This window comes from Pteropus alecto, unplaced genomic scaffold (genome assembly GCF_000325575.1).
Source record: "Pteropus alecto unplaced genomic scaffold, ASM32557v1 scaffold86, whole genome shotgun sequence".
NCBI lineage: Eukaryota > Metazoa > Chordata > Mammalia > Chiroptera > Pteropodidae > Pteropus > Pteropus alecto.
Window position 1 is genome coordinate 4876964 of NW_006442109.1, and position 16784 is coordinate 4893747.

General features: G+C 34.2%; 1 protein-coding gene across 1 annotated transcript; it reads right to left on the minus strand.

Moving 5' to 3' along the window:
• Positions 1 to 776: 776 nt before the first annotated feature.
• Positions 777 to 16445, minus strand: PSMC6 (proteasome 26S subunit, ATPase 6). Its single transcript, XM_006920182.3, has 14 exons — positions 16301 to 16445; positions 15218 to 15297; positions 15082 to 15121; positions 14782 to 14834; positions 12886 to 12953; positions 12528 to 12642; positions 10675 to 10762; positions 8911 to 8972; positions 8701 to 8824; positions 8285 to 8346; positions 6726 to 6846; positions 6505 to 6585; positions 5208 to 5279; positions 777 to 2271 (listed from the first exon to the last, which is right to left on the minus strand). Exons 1-14 carry the CDS (start codon positions 16425 to 16427, stop codon positions 2153 to 2155), a joined length of 1212 nt encoding a protein of 403 aa, XP_006920244.1. The 5' UTR covers positions 16428 to 16445; the 3' UTR covers positions 777 to 2152.
• Positions 16446 to 16784: the final 339 nt, after the last annotated feature.

A 16784-nucleotide genomic window follows, 5' to 3' on the forward strand; every position in this document is an offset into this window, starting at 1 on the left:
CAGCCAATCCCAGCCCACGCTCGCCTTTGGCCCGCCCCCCGCGGCCGCCAGGTGTCAACGCGCTACCGCACCGCCCCTTCGCGAAGGCGCAGACGCGGGGGGCGGGGCCTCGGGGGCGCTGCGGCGAGAGCTCGCTGGGTGCGGAGGAGGTGGGACTGCGGTAGGAAGGGGAAAACGACTGTGGATGCTGGGAAAGGCAGTGGGACAATCCAAAACAGCTCTGGCCTTTGCAGACAGACGCTAATCTCTTCTTTGCTGTAAGAATGGGCAAAACATCCTAGCCACCCGTAGCTGACATCCGAAAGGATTCCCCTCTCAGAATCCTGCCCAATCTGTGTTGAGGTTATAACTAAAAAAGTGGGCATTCGTCTTAAAATTATTATGCTACACAGAAAACGAAACACCCATCAATTTTAAGCAAATTGAAACAATAGACAGGTATATGACAACTAGAAATGGCAAATAGAGTTCTAAGAAATAGAAATATAATCTCTAGCTCAGTAAATTGTACATAATACTGAAAGGTCTCTAATTTGAAGTTTATTATTTCATCATGTTAACTACATGGCTTTCAGTATCTTTTCAAAAGGAGTCAGAGTTAATACTGTATTGTTAATAAAGATTAGGTATATACTTTATCTGGGCTTAGAGAGATACTATTATCCTTTGTTTTCAAACAGATGAGGAAAATCAAGCTTAAAAGTGGAAGAACCCACACTTAAACATTAAAAGTTTGTACACCAAACTGATTTTTCAAAAAACGACCACAACCAAAGTAAAAAGGCAAGAAAGTCATTTATTAATTAAATTGCGAATTACAATGGATAAAAAAGAATCACATCGATGTTTTACCTAGACCGTCCCCACACAAACATCCTATTACTTTTTATATTGTCATATTTATGAAATGCACTGCCAAAATAGATAGGGAACTATTCAATAACTTGAGTATTAGATGGTTAGCTTGAATGATTGATTTTCTCTATCACTATGTTTTTTCTTTTAAAATTATAAAAAGCACAATATTCTGCTAGTAAGTTTTTAATTAGAAGAATGTACAATGTCATATATTGTTTGTTCTTTGGTGCTTATGAAACTAAAGTTTCAAAAACACTTTTAATAAGTTCAACTGATGCCCAATGACGACTTCCTATTGTAATCTGTTAAAGCTTTAATTCCCACATGATATGAGAAAGAATTGTGTATAGGTAACAGAACTTTGTTTTGAACATTTCTGACATCAACATCCCCTACATCAGACACTCTTAGCCTGGTATCCATAGATACCTATAGAGTCCATGGGTAAGCCTGGGAAATAATAAATATCCTTAAGTTTTAGTATATGCAAAATTGTATATACATATGTGTGAATTTTTCTAGGAAGAGCATCCAGAACTTAACAGTCTCGAAAGGGAACTATCATCTGATATAACTTAATAAAACAAGTCATATTTATTAGCAAATATTACTTTCCAATCATAATCTAAAAAAAGGTTATGGATATGCATGTACTATTTCAATTAACTATTATACAGTCTAGTCATAGTAGGTGAAGAATAAATACCTTCTGGAAGGAGGAATATATATATAGACATACAAATACATCTATGTTATATACGAAAAGATGCTGTTAGAAAAACAGTGTGGGTACTATTTTAAAATAAAATTCAAAAGCCAACGATCTAAATACAATTTCATCTTGGTTGTTAAATAGTTTACTTACTAAAGAACCTAAAGGACTACAGTAAAAGTACTCTTACAAAAGACAATATATGTTGAACTGAATCAAACAGATTTTATTCAACTTTTTAGGATGAGGAAAACAAATGATATAAAATAAGACATAAGAAATGCTCTTTTGCACTACTATCTCAAACAATTTTCAATGTTTTACAAAATGTTCACACAGCAAATACGAAAAGCTACAACATACTTTTATAACTTCTGCTGCAATAAATGCAACATTAACAAATATACAAATTTCTACTGTACCAATCTTAAAAGTAGAATTACCGAATTACTAATTTTTGTTATTCATATTTATTCATATGCTTTTAATGAGATCATTGCCAATACATACATTATTTACCTTAACTTTATTTTTATATTAAGCCAATGTCTGTCATGCAGTCATCAAAATCTTTACAATAAATCACACAGGTTTGTAGTCCAATTTAGACTCTAGCTTCTTAGAATCAGCCACTTTCCTGACTGCTTTCATGAAGTCTTCCTGTACTACAAAATCATGATCAGCACGAATTGCAAACATACCTGTAGAGAATAAAACAACATGACTACTACATATAATAGTGAATTATTTCTTATAAGAAAACTAAATAATGTAATTCTATGGCATAAATGTGAAGGAGCCTACATTTACTACTTCTGAACCACTAGTTCTGATTTGTTAAAAATCTCTCATTTTTCAATAAATTTCCATAGCTATCGTAAGCATTATTTTCCAAACCAAAAGCCAGGAAACAATGAGACAATTATCTGAATATTTAAAATCCAGCACACACACTCCCTGTATTCAATGGCATCTTGGGGAAAAAAAAAAACCCAACTATCAACATAACGCACATTTTAAGCAGTTATTTCTTAACAGGCAGCAATTCCCTGGAAAGAAGGAGCATGTGCATGGTTTCGGAAAACACAAAACACCTCCAATAATTTTGATAGCTGTTACTTGTTAATAAGCAAAAGCTTAGAGAATAAGAAATTTTAAAAAGCCAACAATGGGCTTTAACAAAACTCAGTGCCATTATTCACATATTAAAATTACCCTATTTATGTACAAATTGATATTTTTATGACTTTCATATTCAAGTATCACAATTCACTTCTTTCAAGTTTTTAACAAGTTAAAAGTTTTTTGTTTGGGCCTTTTCTTTTTAACATTATGTAGTTATATCATGGATAAGGGTCCCAGGTTTTGAGAGGATCCTAATTTCAAGATAAGCTAAAGCTGATAAGGTATCAGTACCTATTAATTAAATGAATCCTACTAATATTTTCATTGAGGATCTGCTAATATTGAATTTTCACTTATATAAAATGAGTGGGTTTGAATAGAAAATTATAGGTTAATTCTTATCTTCCCTTTCAAGGTTTCTAATTTTAAGGAGTTTTAAAAATAGCCACTCTATGTTGCCCTCAGTATCAGATGAATGGAAATGACTAATTTTTTTAATAATGAAGCTTTAAAACTTGTTTAGAAGACTACAACTAAATTAGGAAAGTTATTTTTCCAAACCTTGTGTATATGACTGTTTCCAAATCGAGTGAGTGAGTGAATCTGAGATACATTCTAATCCAAAAAGTATAATAATCACTGGATTAAATGGAAATCTGTAACTATATAGTTGTTTATACTATAGTAAAATCTAGTGTATTTTAACTTACAGAAAGATATGTTAACAAAAAAGGCTTGAATTTTAATAAAAAGAAAATTAAAGAATTTCAGTATGTCTCCAGATGTGAATGTCTGAGAGCTAAAATTTTAATCCACATAGAAGTTATAGCTCTGTGAAAAAAAAAGGAGACAATCACAATTTGATGGTATCAGCCTTTAAGATTATGACACTGCTTTTGTTTGGGTTCCAATTTCACTAAAGCACTCTTTGAAAATAATTTGATCCAGTGTAGATTTTGAAAAAGAGAAATATAAATTACTGAGTAGTTCAAGCTACATGACAATTTACCTCTTAATATTTCTGTTCATTAATAAGTCTTTGAGAGCATGACTTACCCTAATTCATACTGAGTTTCTAGACCTGCAGATCTTTGATTCAGATAATGAGTCATAGTATACCCAACAAAGAAAATGCCTTTGGAAAAGTCATGCCCGAGGAGCCTTTTTAAATACTGATGAATTTACAAGAAATGTAAATACAAAGCTCCAGAGGTGATGTGAAAAAAGAGGAAATCACATATTGTTAACACTTATAATAGAAATTAACTTTTTTTGACTTTAAGATTCTGTATGGAGGGACAAAGACTAAATGACTCTGTGTAGAGTTTTAAAGCCACTTTGTACCAGAAATAAAATAGGATCATACAATGCAGAGAAAAAATTGTATTAAAAAACAATTACATTTTACGCAAGTTGCATGATCACAAAATTCATAAATCAATCTTTCAGAGCCTATTGCTGACAGTCTTGTATCAGAAAACATGTCATCTGCTTTGCAGCAGACTCCTCTGGTGCTGACCCGGTCTTGTTTCGGCCATAGGTGTGGCACCGTTCTGTACAGTCTTAATGTACGAAGGAGGCAAGAGAACTAAATGTTAAATCAAGCTATATTCACAGACTGCAATATGCTGAATTCATTCCCTATGGCTATAATTATGAGAAACCTATGGATCAAAGGCTGGTAATTGCCAGCAGGCCTTTTACTTATCCTTTCTCACTGTATGCCCCTATCAAAGGAAAATGTAAACAAAGTCTATAAACAGTAATTCATAGAAACTAAGAATGATATATAAACTGGATTCCTCAATACCTGAGGCTTTTTTTTTTCTTGGCTTTTTGTCTTTGCTTTCTATTGTTTTTTCTTCTACGGAACATTATCCCTTCTCTAATAAACTTTCCTTTTGACTCTAACTCTGGCATGTGTTTGAATTCTTTCTTACTCTCAGCCACAAACTCCCTCTCTCCCTCAGTCTCTCCCCCTCCCTTCCCCTCTTTCCCCTCCCTCCCTTCCTCTCTCCATCCCTCTCTCTCTCTCTTCTGTGTAGGACTTGACTCCCCCAATCAGGGGAATTTGCCCAGGCCTGCATCAGTCTCAGACTTACTTCAGGGGGCCATATCCTATCACATGCATGTCTTTCCACATTCCGCCTAAGGTATCCAGAAGTGCAGAAGAGTCAACATACCCAAGTGCAAATCTCATCCAACAGCGGATGAGAGCTGGTAAACAAATGTGGTAATCCTAGAAAGCACTCTATATGGGTTCTCTAAGGGTCTCCTCAGAATCAAACCCTCCTTGCTGAGAGCAGCTATATCAACAACGGTGCACCATTTAACAGCTTTCCCTTTTTCCATCTCACTTACCCTGCTCTCTCCTGCTTCCTGGAATCATTCCCCCCAAAATGAGCACCCAAATCCTTGCAAAGCCCTGCCTGTGCTTTGAGACAAACTCAACACATTTTTAGCAAATTAAATAAAAACCAATAGCAAAACCTGTATTTAAAAAAAAACATACCTGCTTCAGTACAAACATTTCTCAGGTCTGCTCCATTAAAGCCATCTGAAAGCTTCACAATTGCTTCATAATCTGTTTAGGAAAAAAATAGTGGAAATTCGTTTTAAAAAAAAGACTTTTTTCGATTTATGCTCATATGGAAAATTTAAACTGAAGAGCTTGCTTTGAATTTGATCAGCTCCATTAACATTCCACAATATTAACCAAAAACCATACTTCTGTTAAGTAAACCAGAACCAAGCAGAAATAAACATACTTCTGAAACTTTAAAACCAAGAAATATCCTCAATATCTGAAAGCATCTTATTCTGTTTCACACAGTACAAGTTATCATGTTTGAACTTCAGACGGTATTTTAAACAGAGGAAAGATAAGGAGTGGGAGATATTACAGATGAAACATGACTGGCCAAGAGTTAATAATTATTGAGGCTGGGGGATGAGTAGCTGGGGTCTGAAGTTCATTATAATCTTATACTTACTTTTATGTATTTCTAATTTAATAAAAAATTAAAAATAACAAAAAATTAGGATCATATCATTCCTTTGTTCACAATCCTCCAGTAGCATCCATATTAAAAATAAAAGCCAAAGTTCCTACACGATGGCCCAATAAGGCTATACATTCTGGTCCCAATTACTTCTATTATTTCACTTGCTACTGCTGTCCCATTTACTCTGCCAGAGACACCTTGGCCTCTTTGCTGCTTCAAGAATGTTCCAAGCATGCATCTACTTCAAAGTCTTACTTGCTACTCCCTCTGTATAAATTTCCCACAAATATTCATTTCTAGTTTTCGCCTTTTCAGCTCATTGCTTAAAAATCACCTTCTTGCACTTCAAGTGCAGGCTCCTTCCCTGCACTTCACTCTCCTTACTTCCATTTAAATATATATATTAGATGGTGATAAGTGTTATGGAGAAAAATAAAGCAGGAAAAGGAATGAAGCAGGAAGAAATATATATATATAAACCAAGAATGAATTTATATATTCATTCGCGCCTGCTCTTGGCATTACCTAGTCCCCTTTTCCTAGATTTATTTTTCTCTATAGCACTTATCATCATCCAATATATCTTTTATTCACTTTGTATTTTCTGACATGAATTTAAGTTCTACAACCCTGTACTTAGAACAATTTCTAGCATACAGCAGATGTTCAATAAATATTAGCTTAAATTAAGACCATCGTGTTTGCTAAATTTTAAAACCAGATTCAACAGACTATCAATGATATCCAATAGCATTTTGCTTAATTTACTAAATGTAAATATATAAAAATAGGTTATTTCCTTACCTATTTCACCATGCTTTGTAATGGGACCTGCATGGATTTTCAATATATCTAATCTTGCTTGTTCATTTGGTAAATCAATATCTGAAAATAAGAAATTACAAGAAATTCTTTTGCAGTCATTTTTTTTGTTGTTTTTTAAATAAAGTAGGGATGAGGAGGAGGTATGAAAAGGAAAACGAACATAGAGAGAAATGGACGGAAGGTAAAGAACTTTAACTCACGTATTTTTCTATCTAATCTTCCTGGACGAAGCAATGCAGGATCCAGTGTATCTGGTCGGTTTGTAGCCATGATCATTTTAACTCTATGTAGAGTATCAAATCCATCCATTTGATTCAGTAACTAAGAATATATTTGTAATAAAAATTATAGATTTTACAAAACAACCCAATTATTAAAAGATACATAGCACATTCTTAATATGCCTAATACCATGAAATGTACTGACTACAGATAGCTATGTAACATTAAAAATGATCGTTTTATGGAATCCTATTTTTTTTCTCGCTCTTATTATAAAGGGATATACTTGCCATTCTCAAAGTTGCAAGATTATTTAATTATGTACCTTTTTATAGCTTTCAGGTAGTTTAAACAAGTCTGAAGGTTTCCATCTGGTCAAGAATTATGAAACTAAATTATGTGGATTTAATTTCCAACATCCGAGTTTTTTTCATACAATTACTTTTAAAAATAAAAATAATAAAATCTAATGTTTAAACTGTTTATGGTATGCCTGACATAAAATTTACATTAGGATAACCAAATACAATGATTTTTCTACAAATTTGACAGTAAGTCCATTAAATATTTTTTCAAATAATTTAACAGAAATACTGAGATATTAAACATACTTCCTTTGATTCCTAAAGTTTTCTTGAATAAAGGTTGAAAAACCTAATTATAGTTCAACAAACTCTTTAAAATACAGCTAGCCTGACTTGTCTGTCCCAAAATATGTTAGTTGACAACATAAGTTACATAAATAAAACTAGTATCTGTGATGTTTTAAAATACCTCGATTTAAAGTGTAAGAGACTCTACAACTAATTCTAAAACTGTATATCTTCTGAGCAAATCAGTATGATTTATAAAAAGAAAATTTCAAATACCCATTCTCAGAATTTTATACAGCACTATCTATACTACCTAGCTGCTATCTGAAGAAGTGGGAGAATGTATTTGGGATCTTGCCACCACTTTCACAGAATCTGGAGTGAGGAAAAGCTTCATGTACATTCTAATATCCCATTATTCATTTTCTTCCATTATCAAAACTATTTTAGTTTCCTCTCATTCTCAGCAATAAAGAGGAAAGCGTCATTGATTTTTAGAGCAGACTCATACATATAATTGAGAAAAGGAAATTATAGTTGTAAAACATTAATAAATAATTATAACTTATTTATTGCCACCAGTTTTAATCTGTCCATTACTCATAAAATGTCTTAATAAAACTAGCATAAGATCACATTCATAATATAAATAATGCAATGTACAATTTAGGTATCTGAATGGCTAGTCTGCTCAAAAGACAGACCAATACAGCTGTAAATCAAATGGGAATTTTGTAGATACGCCTATTATTTTCTAGTAGTCGTTTCCTTACTAGAGATTGTGGTGGAGAAATGTGTTCATTCCTGTCAATAATTTCAAATTTCATACTTAAGTGCATTCTTCATTTTAAACACTGTATATATTTGACTTTCAAATATCCAGTGTTCACTTCTTTATTCAATAAACATTGATTTCTTTATAAACCTCCTTTACCAAATCTTACCTCCATTAAAGTTCTCTGAATCTCTCTATCAGCGGAAGTACCCTCAGAAAACCGACGACCACCTGAAATAATGATACGGAAACCCATATGCATTATTTTTTCTTCTATAACTATTATTTAAGAAAGCAGAATACAATAAATAGTGTCTAGTGTTAAGATCGTTAAATAGTAAGAATTATACCAACAAAGTTAATGATTTCGGTATAACGTTTCTTATTTTGTCAATGTCAAAGTTTATGTATTAAAATTAGTTAAACTGTCTTAAGAATTTAAAAAAACAACAACATTCAATTCATTTTGCTACTTCATACAAGTCACAATCAGAGGAAGGGGGAAAACATTCTTTAGGATTTCTAAAAATTTCCTAACACTTTCAAGAAAAATTTAAAATAAATTTTAAAAGGCGTTATTCTTACCAATAGCATCTATTTCATCCATGAAAATGATGCATGGCTGATGGTCTCTGGCATAATTAAACATTTCTCTGATCAAACGGGCACTTTCGCCAATGTACTTGTCTACAATAGAACTAGATACAACCTGATAAAAGGAAAAACATTAAGGTAAACATAAGATAGTTCAAATAAAATTTAATTTCAACAGCTACAAAAAGAATCTTCCCTTACCTTTAAGAAATTGCAGTCCAGCTGGCTAGCAACAGCTCGTGCCAGGAGTGTTTTTCCTGTACCTAGGAACGAAGTCCTAATTAGATGGACAAAACAAACTTTCAAAAGCCTTTTAAGAATGTAATCCTTAGGATAGCAAATTCTGCAAAACGGAAGCTAAATCCTAAACAAAATTTCCATCAAAAATTCCAAAGCACACCTTTCAATATTAAAATTTTAAATTTTATTCAAAATATCCCTTTAAATAATTTTATTTAAAGCGCACTGAATAAAATAACCTTAGAAATAAATCAAACCCTATTTAGTCTACAATGGAAACTTGTTACATTGAAATCCGTTAATCTAGCCTGCACACTAAATGGATCTTACACCTATGCAAGATATTGTATATCAAGTATTGGTTATTTGGAAACTACTGGTTAGTGAGTTATGGAAATGTTCAAAATAGGCATTTCTCATTATAGAATATTAAAAAACTACATTTATTAATATCACCACCAATCTCATCCTTTTAAGAATTAACATATTAGAAAGCTGTAAGCTCATAGTACCAAATATAAGTTTTCAAAAACTATCATTTTCACCTGAAAGCTCAAATTTTATCACTGGCTACAGATGGTGTCAGTTGTTTTCTTTGACATTACAGGCTAACGTCCTTCATTTTTGAAAAATGTGTCCCAGATAACCAATAATCAGTCTGAATAACCAATAACCAGTCTGATAACCACAGACTGTCTGCAAAGTATCCTTTAAAGTAAAAACGGTATTCTGTGAAAAGTGGTTAATTCAGTTAAAAACTCAAATAATTACACAAGAAATAAACTATCCTATTCAATATGCAGCAGAAGTGCTTTATACGTATTTTCTACCTCATCACACAGAATAAAGATGTTATTCAAGGATCAAGACTTAATAAAATTAATAATTTCTACTGCTTTACCAAGTACATTTTAAAGTGAAACTGGCATTTTTTTTTAAACTGCAAGTGTGAGTGGTCAAGAACACAGAGACTACTAGTATCATTTATTGCCACTGACTTAACTGATTCATGCTATGGCATGAACAGTTTTACCTACATTGCTTTTTTACACCGTTAGCACAGACACCAACACAGTGAAAAAGGCAACTTACATCTTAGTATTACGAAAGTGTGAGACACCAATACTCTGAAGTGTATGCACATGGAAAAGGATACTGAATGTGTATGTGCTGTTTGTGTGTAGTGAGTTTTGATCTTGCAGGCTCCCTCAAAGTGTCTCAGGTGTGTGAACCACAGGTCTGTGAACCACATAGGACCATTACACTAGAATCACATGGCATGTTAAGATATATAGATGACCCATGAACAGCATGCGTTTGAACTGCACAGGTCCACTAATACGCAGATTTTTTCAATAAATACTGTTTCGATTCACAGTTAGGAGTCTGCCCATGCAGAGGGCTGACTGTATACACTGATCTATGCCATTTTATGACTTAAGCATCTGTAGACTTTGGTATCTGTGGGAGCCCTGGAACCAATCCCTGAGGATGTCAAGGGTAGTTAAATTTGGGGGGAATCAAAAGTTATATTCAAGAGTTAACTTGTACCCTATGAGGCACAAGAGGACTAAGCATGCTTAGACTAGTAGACACACCTCTATCCCTTCCTTCCTTCCTCTGAACAGAGTAGAGGTTGGAACTGCCCATATTAAATTTCCATCTTATTTTTTTTATTCCTTAATTAATTCATTTATTAGGGAGCAGACATAATTCAATACTAACCTGGTGGTCCATATAGCAAACAGCCTTTTGGAGGTATTATACCTACACGCTGGAATAATTCTGGGTTTGTAAGAGGTAATTCTATCACCTAGAAAAGAAGTTGCATGTTTCTTAAACAGCTGGTAAAGATTTTGATGTACTTTCAAATATTTTAAGTAAAATATCAACGTAGTTACGTAGACACATCATAATTTATAATAGATCTAGAATTCCATGCTATGTAAAACCATTTATATTAGAGGATTTTCTTCAGGTAGATTTAAGGTATCTCATCTTTGAAAATTTTTAAATGTTTTTAGATTAATTCATTAAAAAGTGTGTGGTTATTTTAAACAAACCACACACTTGACTAGAGTGATGGTTACACAGGCATATAACTGGTCAAAACACACTTCAATTATACATTTTAAATCTGTATTTCACTGAATATAAATTATGCTTCAATGTAAAAATTATACTATAAAAAATCAGTCACGCAAAATAAATAAAGATCTATATTATTTTGCATTTGGGCATATAACACAAAATAATTATAAAATAAATTTTGGTAAGTTATAACTGCCACTAAGAGAAAAGGTATATAAAATTTTTACATGTTGGCAGTTTATCATAGCAACCTTAAAAGAACTAAATATTCTGCTCTCAATGTCCTACTAAAACTGATTCAAGGAAAGAAAACTAGAGAATAGAAAAATTGAGGGTTTGACAGCCCAACTTAAACTCTTCAGAATACCAGTAAATTGAGAGTTAAACTTCCATTGAATAGTTGTGTCTGTAAGGTGTGATTTAAGATAAGCCAAAGTGTGAGAAATCAATATTCTGAAGTGTATGCATATGGAAAAGGGTACCGCACATGCATGTGTGTTGTGTGTGGGGGGATTCCTTTTGCTTCTATGGCTAACACAGCAAATCACTATAAAAGATAAGATTTCACAGTTCCATTAAGCACTTGTTCTTCCTTTGTTGACCTTTCACTAACTACAAGGTGAGAAGACTAGGTTTTAATTTATGCTCAGGCTAGTGCTTTATCAACTAACAATTTGGTTTCATAATTACCTGGAATGCTTGCTTTAATGCTTTTTTGTCTCACCCACAATCTGCTGCATCCAAAGCATGCAGAGGGCTTAAGAATCTGTATCTTTAATAATAAGAGTAATAGAAAATTTAATGTACTAAAGTCTGAAAGCTAGTGGCTTAGCACTTGAATCAGGTGATGTAAACCTTTCTGACTATCCTCCTTCATTCCTAAATATTTCCATCCTAAATTAGGATGAAATTAATAGGACAATAAATTTGCTTTAAAGAGAATGGTTAAGAAGTCATCTGTGCTATGAAGCAAGGCAATTCTGTTTAGTTCCTTCACCTAAGAGTTTAAAAGGTTTAAATCCCCTAAAGCCAGTATTTTTCTTAAATGGCAGCAAACAGCTCTATCTAAATAAAATATTTAAGGCACAGGTAACTTACACTACTATAATGGTGGGAAGCAAATAAGGATATGGGAAAAACTTTGTTACACACATAATCCAAATGTACTCTGATCCAAGTAACCTACAATGATCAAAATCACAAATGGCACGGGCATTGAATTATATCAATTATTCTTAGTTTTTTTCTTCTTCTTTGTCAAAAAGAGCAGGATTTTTCAATACCAAGTTATCTCCAAATTAATAAACAGCTATAATTTTCATAGCTAGAAATTCAGGGCTATTCTTATCTCGATAAGAATATTAAATGTGTAATATTCAGTAACCACTATTTGGACAAAGTGATTTTTCATCTTCTCTCTTCCTGCAGGAACCTTAAAACCAATACTCATTATTTAAAGTTCAGAAAACAAAGAATAAACGACCAACCTCTCTTAATTCCCGAATCTGTTCTGAAAGCCCTCCAATCTCAGAATAAGAAACGTTCCCGGGGTCTTCATGAGACATGTTGTAAACCAGTGGATCCACCTCTCTTGGCAAATATCTGTAATAAGGTGTGTATTTTTCTTTTAATTAAGAGATGTATTTTCTTTTGGCCTATAGATAGAGTATAAATGACTTGCTTATGTAAGCACCTGTAGGTAGTTTTATAAAAACATGTTTAAATTAATTAGGAATTAGTAAAAGGGAAAAAGTGGCAAAATATTGAATGATCTCAAAAAAACATATATTTTGGATAAAATCTTCTGTGAAAACAAAGGTACACTAAATAGAATAAGAAACCTACCTCATGATAGTTAGTGTAGTCATATCCAAAGCTACTCTTGTTCCTGGTTTCAGCTTACTTTTGTCAAGCTAATTTTGCAAAACAAAAAGAGTTACATAAACGCTTAATAAAGGGAGCAACGCTCTTAACAAGAAGGTTATATTTAGAAGCTAAGTAACCATTTTTACCCTCAGAGAACACTAATATTAGATTATAAACACCATGCCAACAGAAGGGTATAAAAGTTATAATTCAAAGTTATTTCTATCTTCCCCCTAAAAGAATGCTCTTCTATGCAATTTCAGCATGAAATGTAAAATCACGCACACACAAAGTCTGAGGTAGTAATAATCTTGTTTTTAAAGAAGGAAGGGACTTTAGTATTTTACTTTCAAAGGCTCACTATTTAATATAGTTCTGCTCATTATTTTGATTCAGGCACCATAATACAGTACAGTAACTTTGCCAATTAGTACCAAAGGATTTATACAGAAATCAGCTAAGTGAACATTCTTAGAAAAGAGAAGCATTTTAAAGTCATGCCCATTAGATTTATTCTAAAAACTATAGCTTTTAGGAAGAATGTGTTACTTGATCACAGAAGGTAAGGGGGAAATACACTGTTTCTCCTTAGAGATTTTTATTAAAATGCTAAAAACAAAAACAAACAAAAAAACCCCAGCAATTATCATTTGTGCCTTTGCTACATTATCAGACACTGCTAAATAAGTTATATATTAGGTTGAATCATACTAAATATTGGCATATTTAGGCAGAGTAACTTATTTGGTTAGAATTTACTTTTCAAAACTAAAGTTAGTTTTTTTTATAATTTAAAAAACTGCTTGCCAATACAATTTCAGAATTACACAAATTACTGATCACTTTTCACAGGATTTTGCAAAGAGCTCTAAGTTTAGGACTGAGTGACAAAATGAAGTGGAGACAGGCAAAATACTTAAGCTAAAAAAAACTGACAGTGAGGTACTTTGAGAAAGAGCTAAACAGAGATCAATGTGAAGCTATTTCAACATTTTACATCTATAGAAAATATATACTCTGGCTTTTCTAATGTTTCCCAGTTTCAAATACTCTCTTGCCCTCATACAACCATAAAATACCTTAGAAATGCCAATGTTTGGCATCCTAAGGGCCCTGAAAGGGATTTAAAAATCCTTTGTCAGACTAGGCATCTAATATTTTGATTTAGAAAATGTCATCCCACTTATATGCCTGGCAAAATTCTAAAATCAGAGTTAGTCCCTGGGTTAAATTCTGTTCTACAGTCATGCTTTATCAATGTTTTAAAACCTGAACCTGTTACAACAAATACTTGGAGAAAGCTCTTCCCAATGAATTTATAACTATGCTCCAAGGACACTTCCTAATGAACAGGGTGGTACATAAATGGGCTTCAGAAGCTACTAAATGATTCAAAGCCATTTGTTGGCATTTTTGATGACTGAAAAATGAAATGTGGAGTTACTTCAATTTGCCTATTCTAATCTAAATGAATTCATACTAAAATCAACTTTGGTTATAGTTATAGTAACGACTGTAAGTAATATTTCGAAATGTTTAAATATAAAACATAAGTAATTGATAGGGTATAATCTTTTTAAGTCCCCTTCAAAAAAGACATTAAAATAAAAAAATGATCTGAGGTATTTTCAAGTTCTAAAAGTCTTTGATTTCTAAGAGTGTAGTGCTGACTGAGGCAACTCAATATAGTAGAAAGTAGAGAATATGAGGAGTCAAAGCTCATGGTTTGAGTTTTAGGCTTTGCTAGTAATATCTGAGCAAATCACCTTTGGGAGTTATGGGCATACTACCTGACCTGCTTACCTCAAGAATAAAATAACTTATGTGAAAGAGCTTTTGTCAATTATAAAGCACTATACAGATGTAAAGTGTTACCTGTCGACGACAACCCACAACATATCTTGGTCCATTTGTAGCTTTAACAATAACTAGAGGAAGAAAATGAAAGAACATATTGAAAAATAGCAAGTAAAAAATAAATATACCCACATAGGTGGCAGGTTGAGTTTTATGTTTGTCCTCCAAGAAAATAATACATAGGTGAAAGAAAAGTAAATCTATGTAAGTATAGCATCTACCTTCACTATGGTCATTAGAATAATGAGCCTTTCAAAAGTTGGTGGTGGGAGGGGGGAATCCACTCTTTTTTCTTTACTAACAATCTAATCCACTTACATTTTTCTTCAGTTAACTGCTTAAGAACTTCACCCACAATCTAAGAAAGAAAGAAAAAAAAGCATTACTTTCTGCTAACAGCTAAAAAAACAATGCAATTACCATCACCCCTTACACCCCAAACTCCATTATTTACCTGCCCAACACTTTGTAAGGCCTTCAGATCATTTTCAGACTTTTCATACTGCTTGGTAAGTTCTTTTAACTGTTCCCTTACTGAAATAATAAAATTTGAACATTTTTAATTAAACCATAATCTTAGTGAGTTGAAATTACTAAATCTTACTTTACTTAAATTTATTTAAGTCTATTTCACTTTACATATATTTTATATCCACCGTATCAAACCACAAAAGAAATAATGCTGTTTGTAGATGGCACACTTAAAAACAATGTTACAGAGAAAGCACCATCATTTTTTCTTAATCGCAATATTTCATTGTTTAAGCACTTTTTAGGTTACATTCTTAACAGATACTGACGCTTCCGGATTTGCGACTACAGATTCAAATGATAAAAGCTAGACTCTTCCTCACCTCTTCACCTACCCACATGGATTATTACTCTCTAGCTTTCTACCGTAAATAAGGTCAACAGGTGCAGTGCTCCGCAAAATTACATAGTTATGGTTTTCTTTCATTTAATTAAACCACTCAGGCTTGCCAGTGAAGGTGCACTCTGAAAAAATGTAAGTGCCTTTTTAGCACAGGAGGTAAGGGAAACTTGTGTGCCTGATAAAAGTACAACTCGAAACATGAGAAAAGACGAGGAGGCTTATTATTACCAATGGACTCCTCAAGTTCTGCGTCCAGCATTCCACTCCACTAACAAACCAACTTCCCGAGTCTCATATCTTGCATGAGCTTCCTTGACTCAAGCCTCTTCCCTTCTCCTGGTCCCGAGACTCCGCACTGTTCTCCTTACACCCCAAACTGGTAAACATCCCTGGCCCACTTCTTCCCTCCCGCCTTATCTAGTCTTCTTTCACTTCCATCTCAGAACTGGGAATGTTCTCTCTATCACCTGGACCAGAGTGGGCCACTTCCACGCCCGAAGAGGTTCTGCTTCCCAATCTCAGGGCCGGATGACAAAGCGCCTTGTCCCTGGACCGAGGCCTTCCCATCGCCAGGGCTCGGCTGTCGGGCTCGGCCAAAGGCTTCCGCTTTGTCAGAGACAGAAGCGGGCCCTGGCACGAGATTAAGTGGAAAGGTGCACTCACATTCCTTGAGACGGCCGTCGATCTCCTTGTGCTCCAGCAGCTTCTTGCGGTAGTCCTGAAGCGCCTTATCTCTAGGGTCCGCCATGATGAGAAGCCGCCGCTCATAGGGGATGCCGGGAATGGCCATGGCCGCCTGGGCGGGGGAAGGGGCGGGGCGAGGGAGGAGAGCCTCCCTGGAGGCGTGGATTCGTGGACGACCCCGCCCCTTCCGGTTGGCTCCACCTCTCCGATTTCTGCGTCTCGTTTCACCCAGGGCGCGGGAGTGCGCGTAAGAAGGCCTCCCGCCACACTGTCCCCTTCAGGCCAGGCTGGATAAAGCAGGATGCTGTTACCCTGGTCGTCCCTGGAGAGGCCTAGATATTCTTAAATTACTACTGTCCTGGAACCACAAAAGACATTGAAATAAACTGAGATGGGAGTGAAGTACAGAATGTGCAACCTCCATATATAGCTTCGATAGTCTATTAGTATGACACAGCACTAT

Coding starts and splice junctions, on each gene's coding strand:
- PSMC6 (XM_006920182.3), bottom strand. CDS start 16,427: ATGGCCATTCCCGGCATCCCCTATGAGCGGCGGCTTCTCATCATGGCG. Junction 15,298..16,300: donor CGACGGCCGTCTCAAGGAAT/GTGAGTGCACCT, acceptor TTATTATTTCAG/TAAGGGAACAGTTAAAAGAA. Junction 8,973..10,674: donor TTTGCTATATGGACCACCAG/GTTAGTATTGAA, acceptor CTTCGTTCCTAG/GTACAGGAAAAACACTCCTG.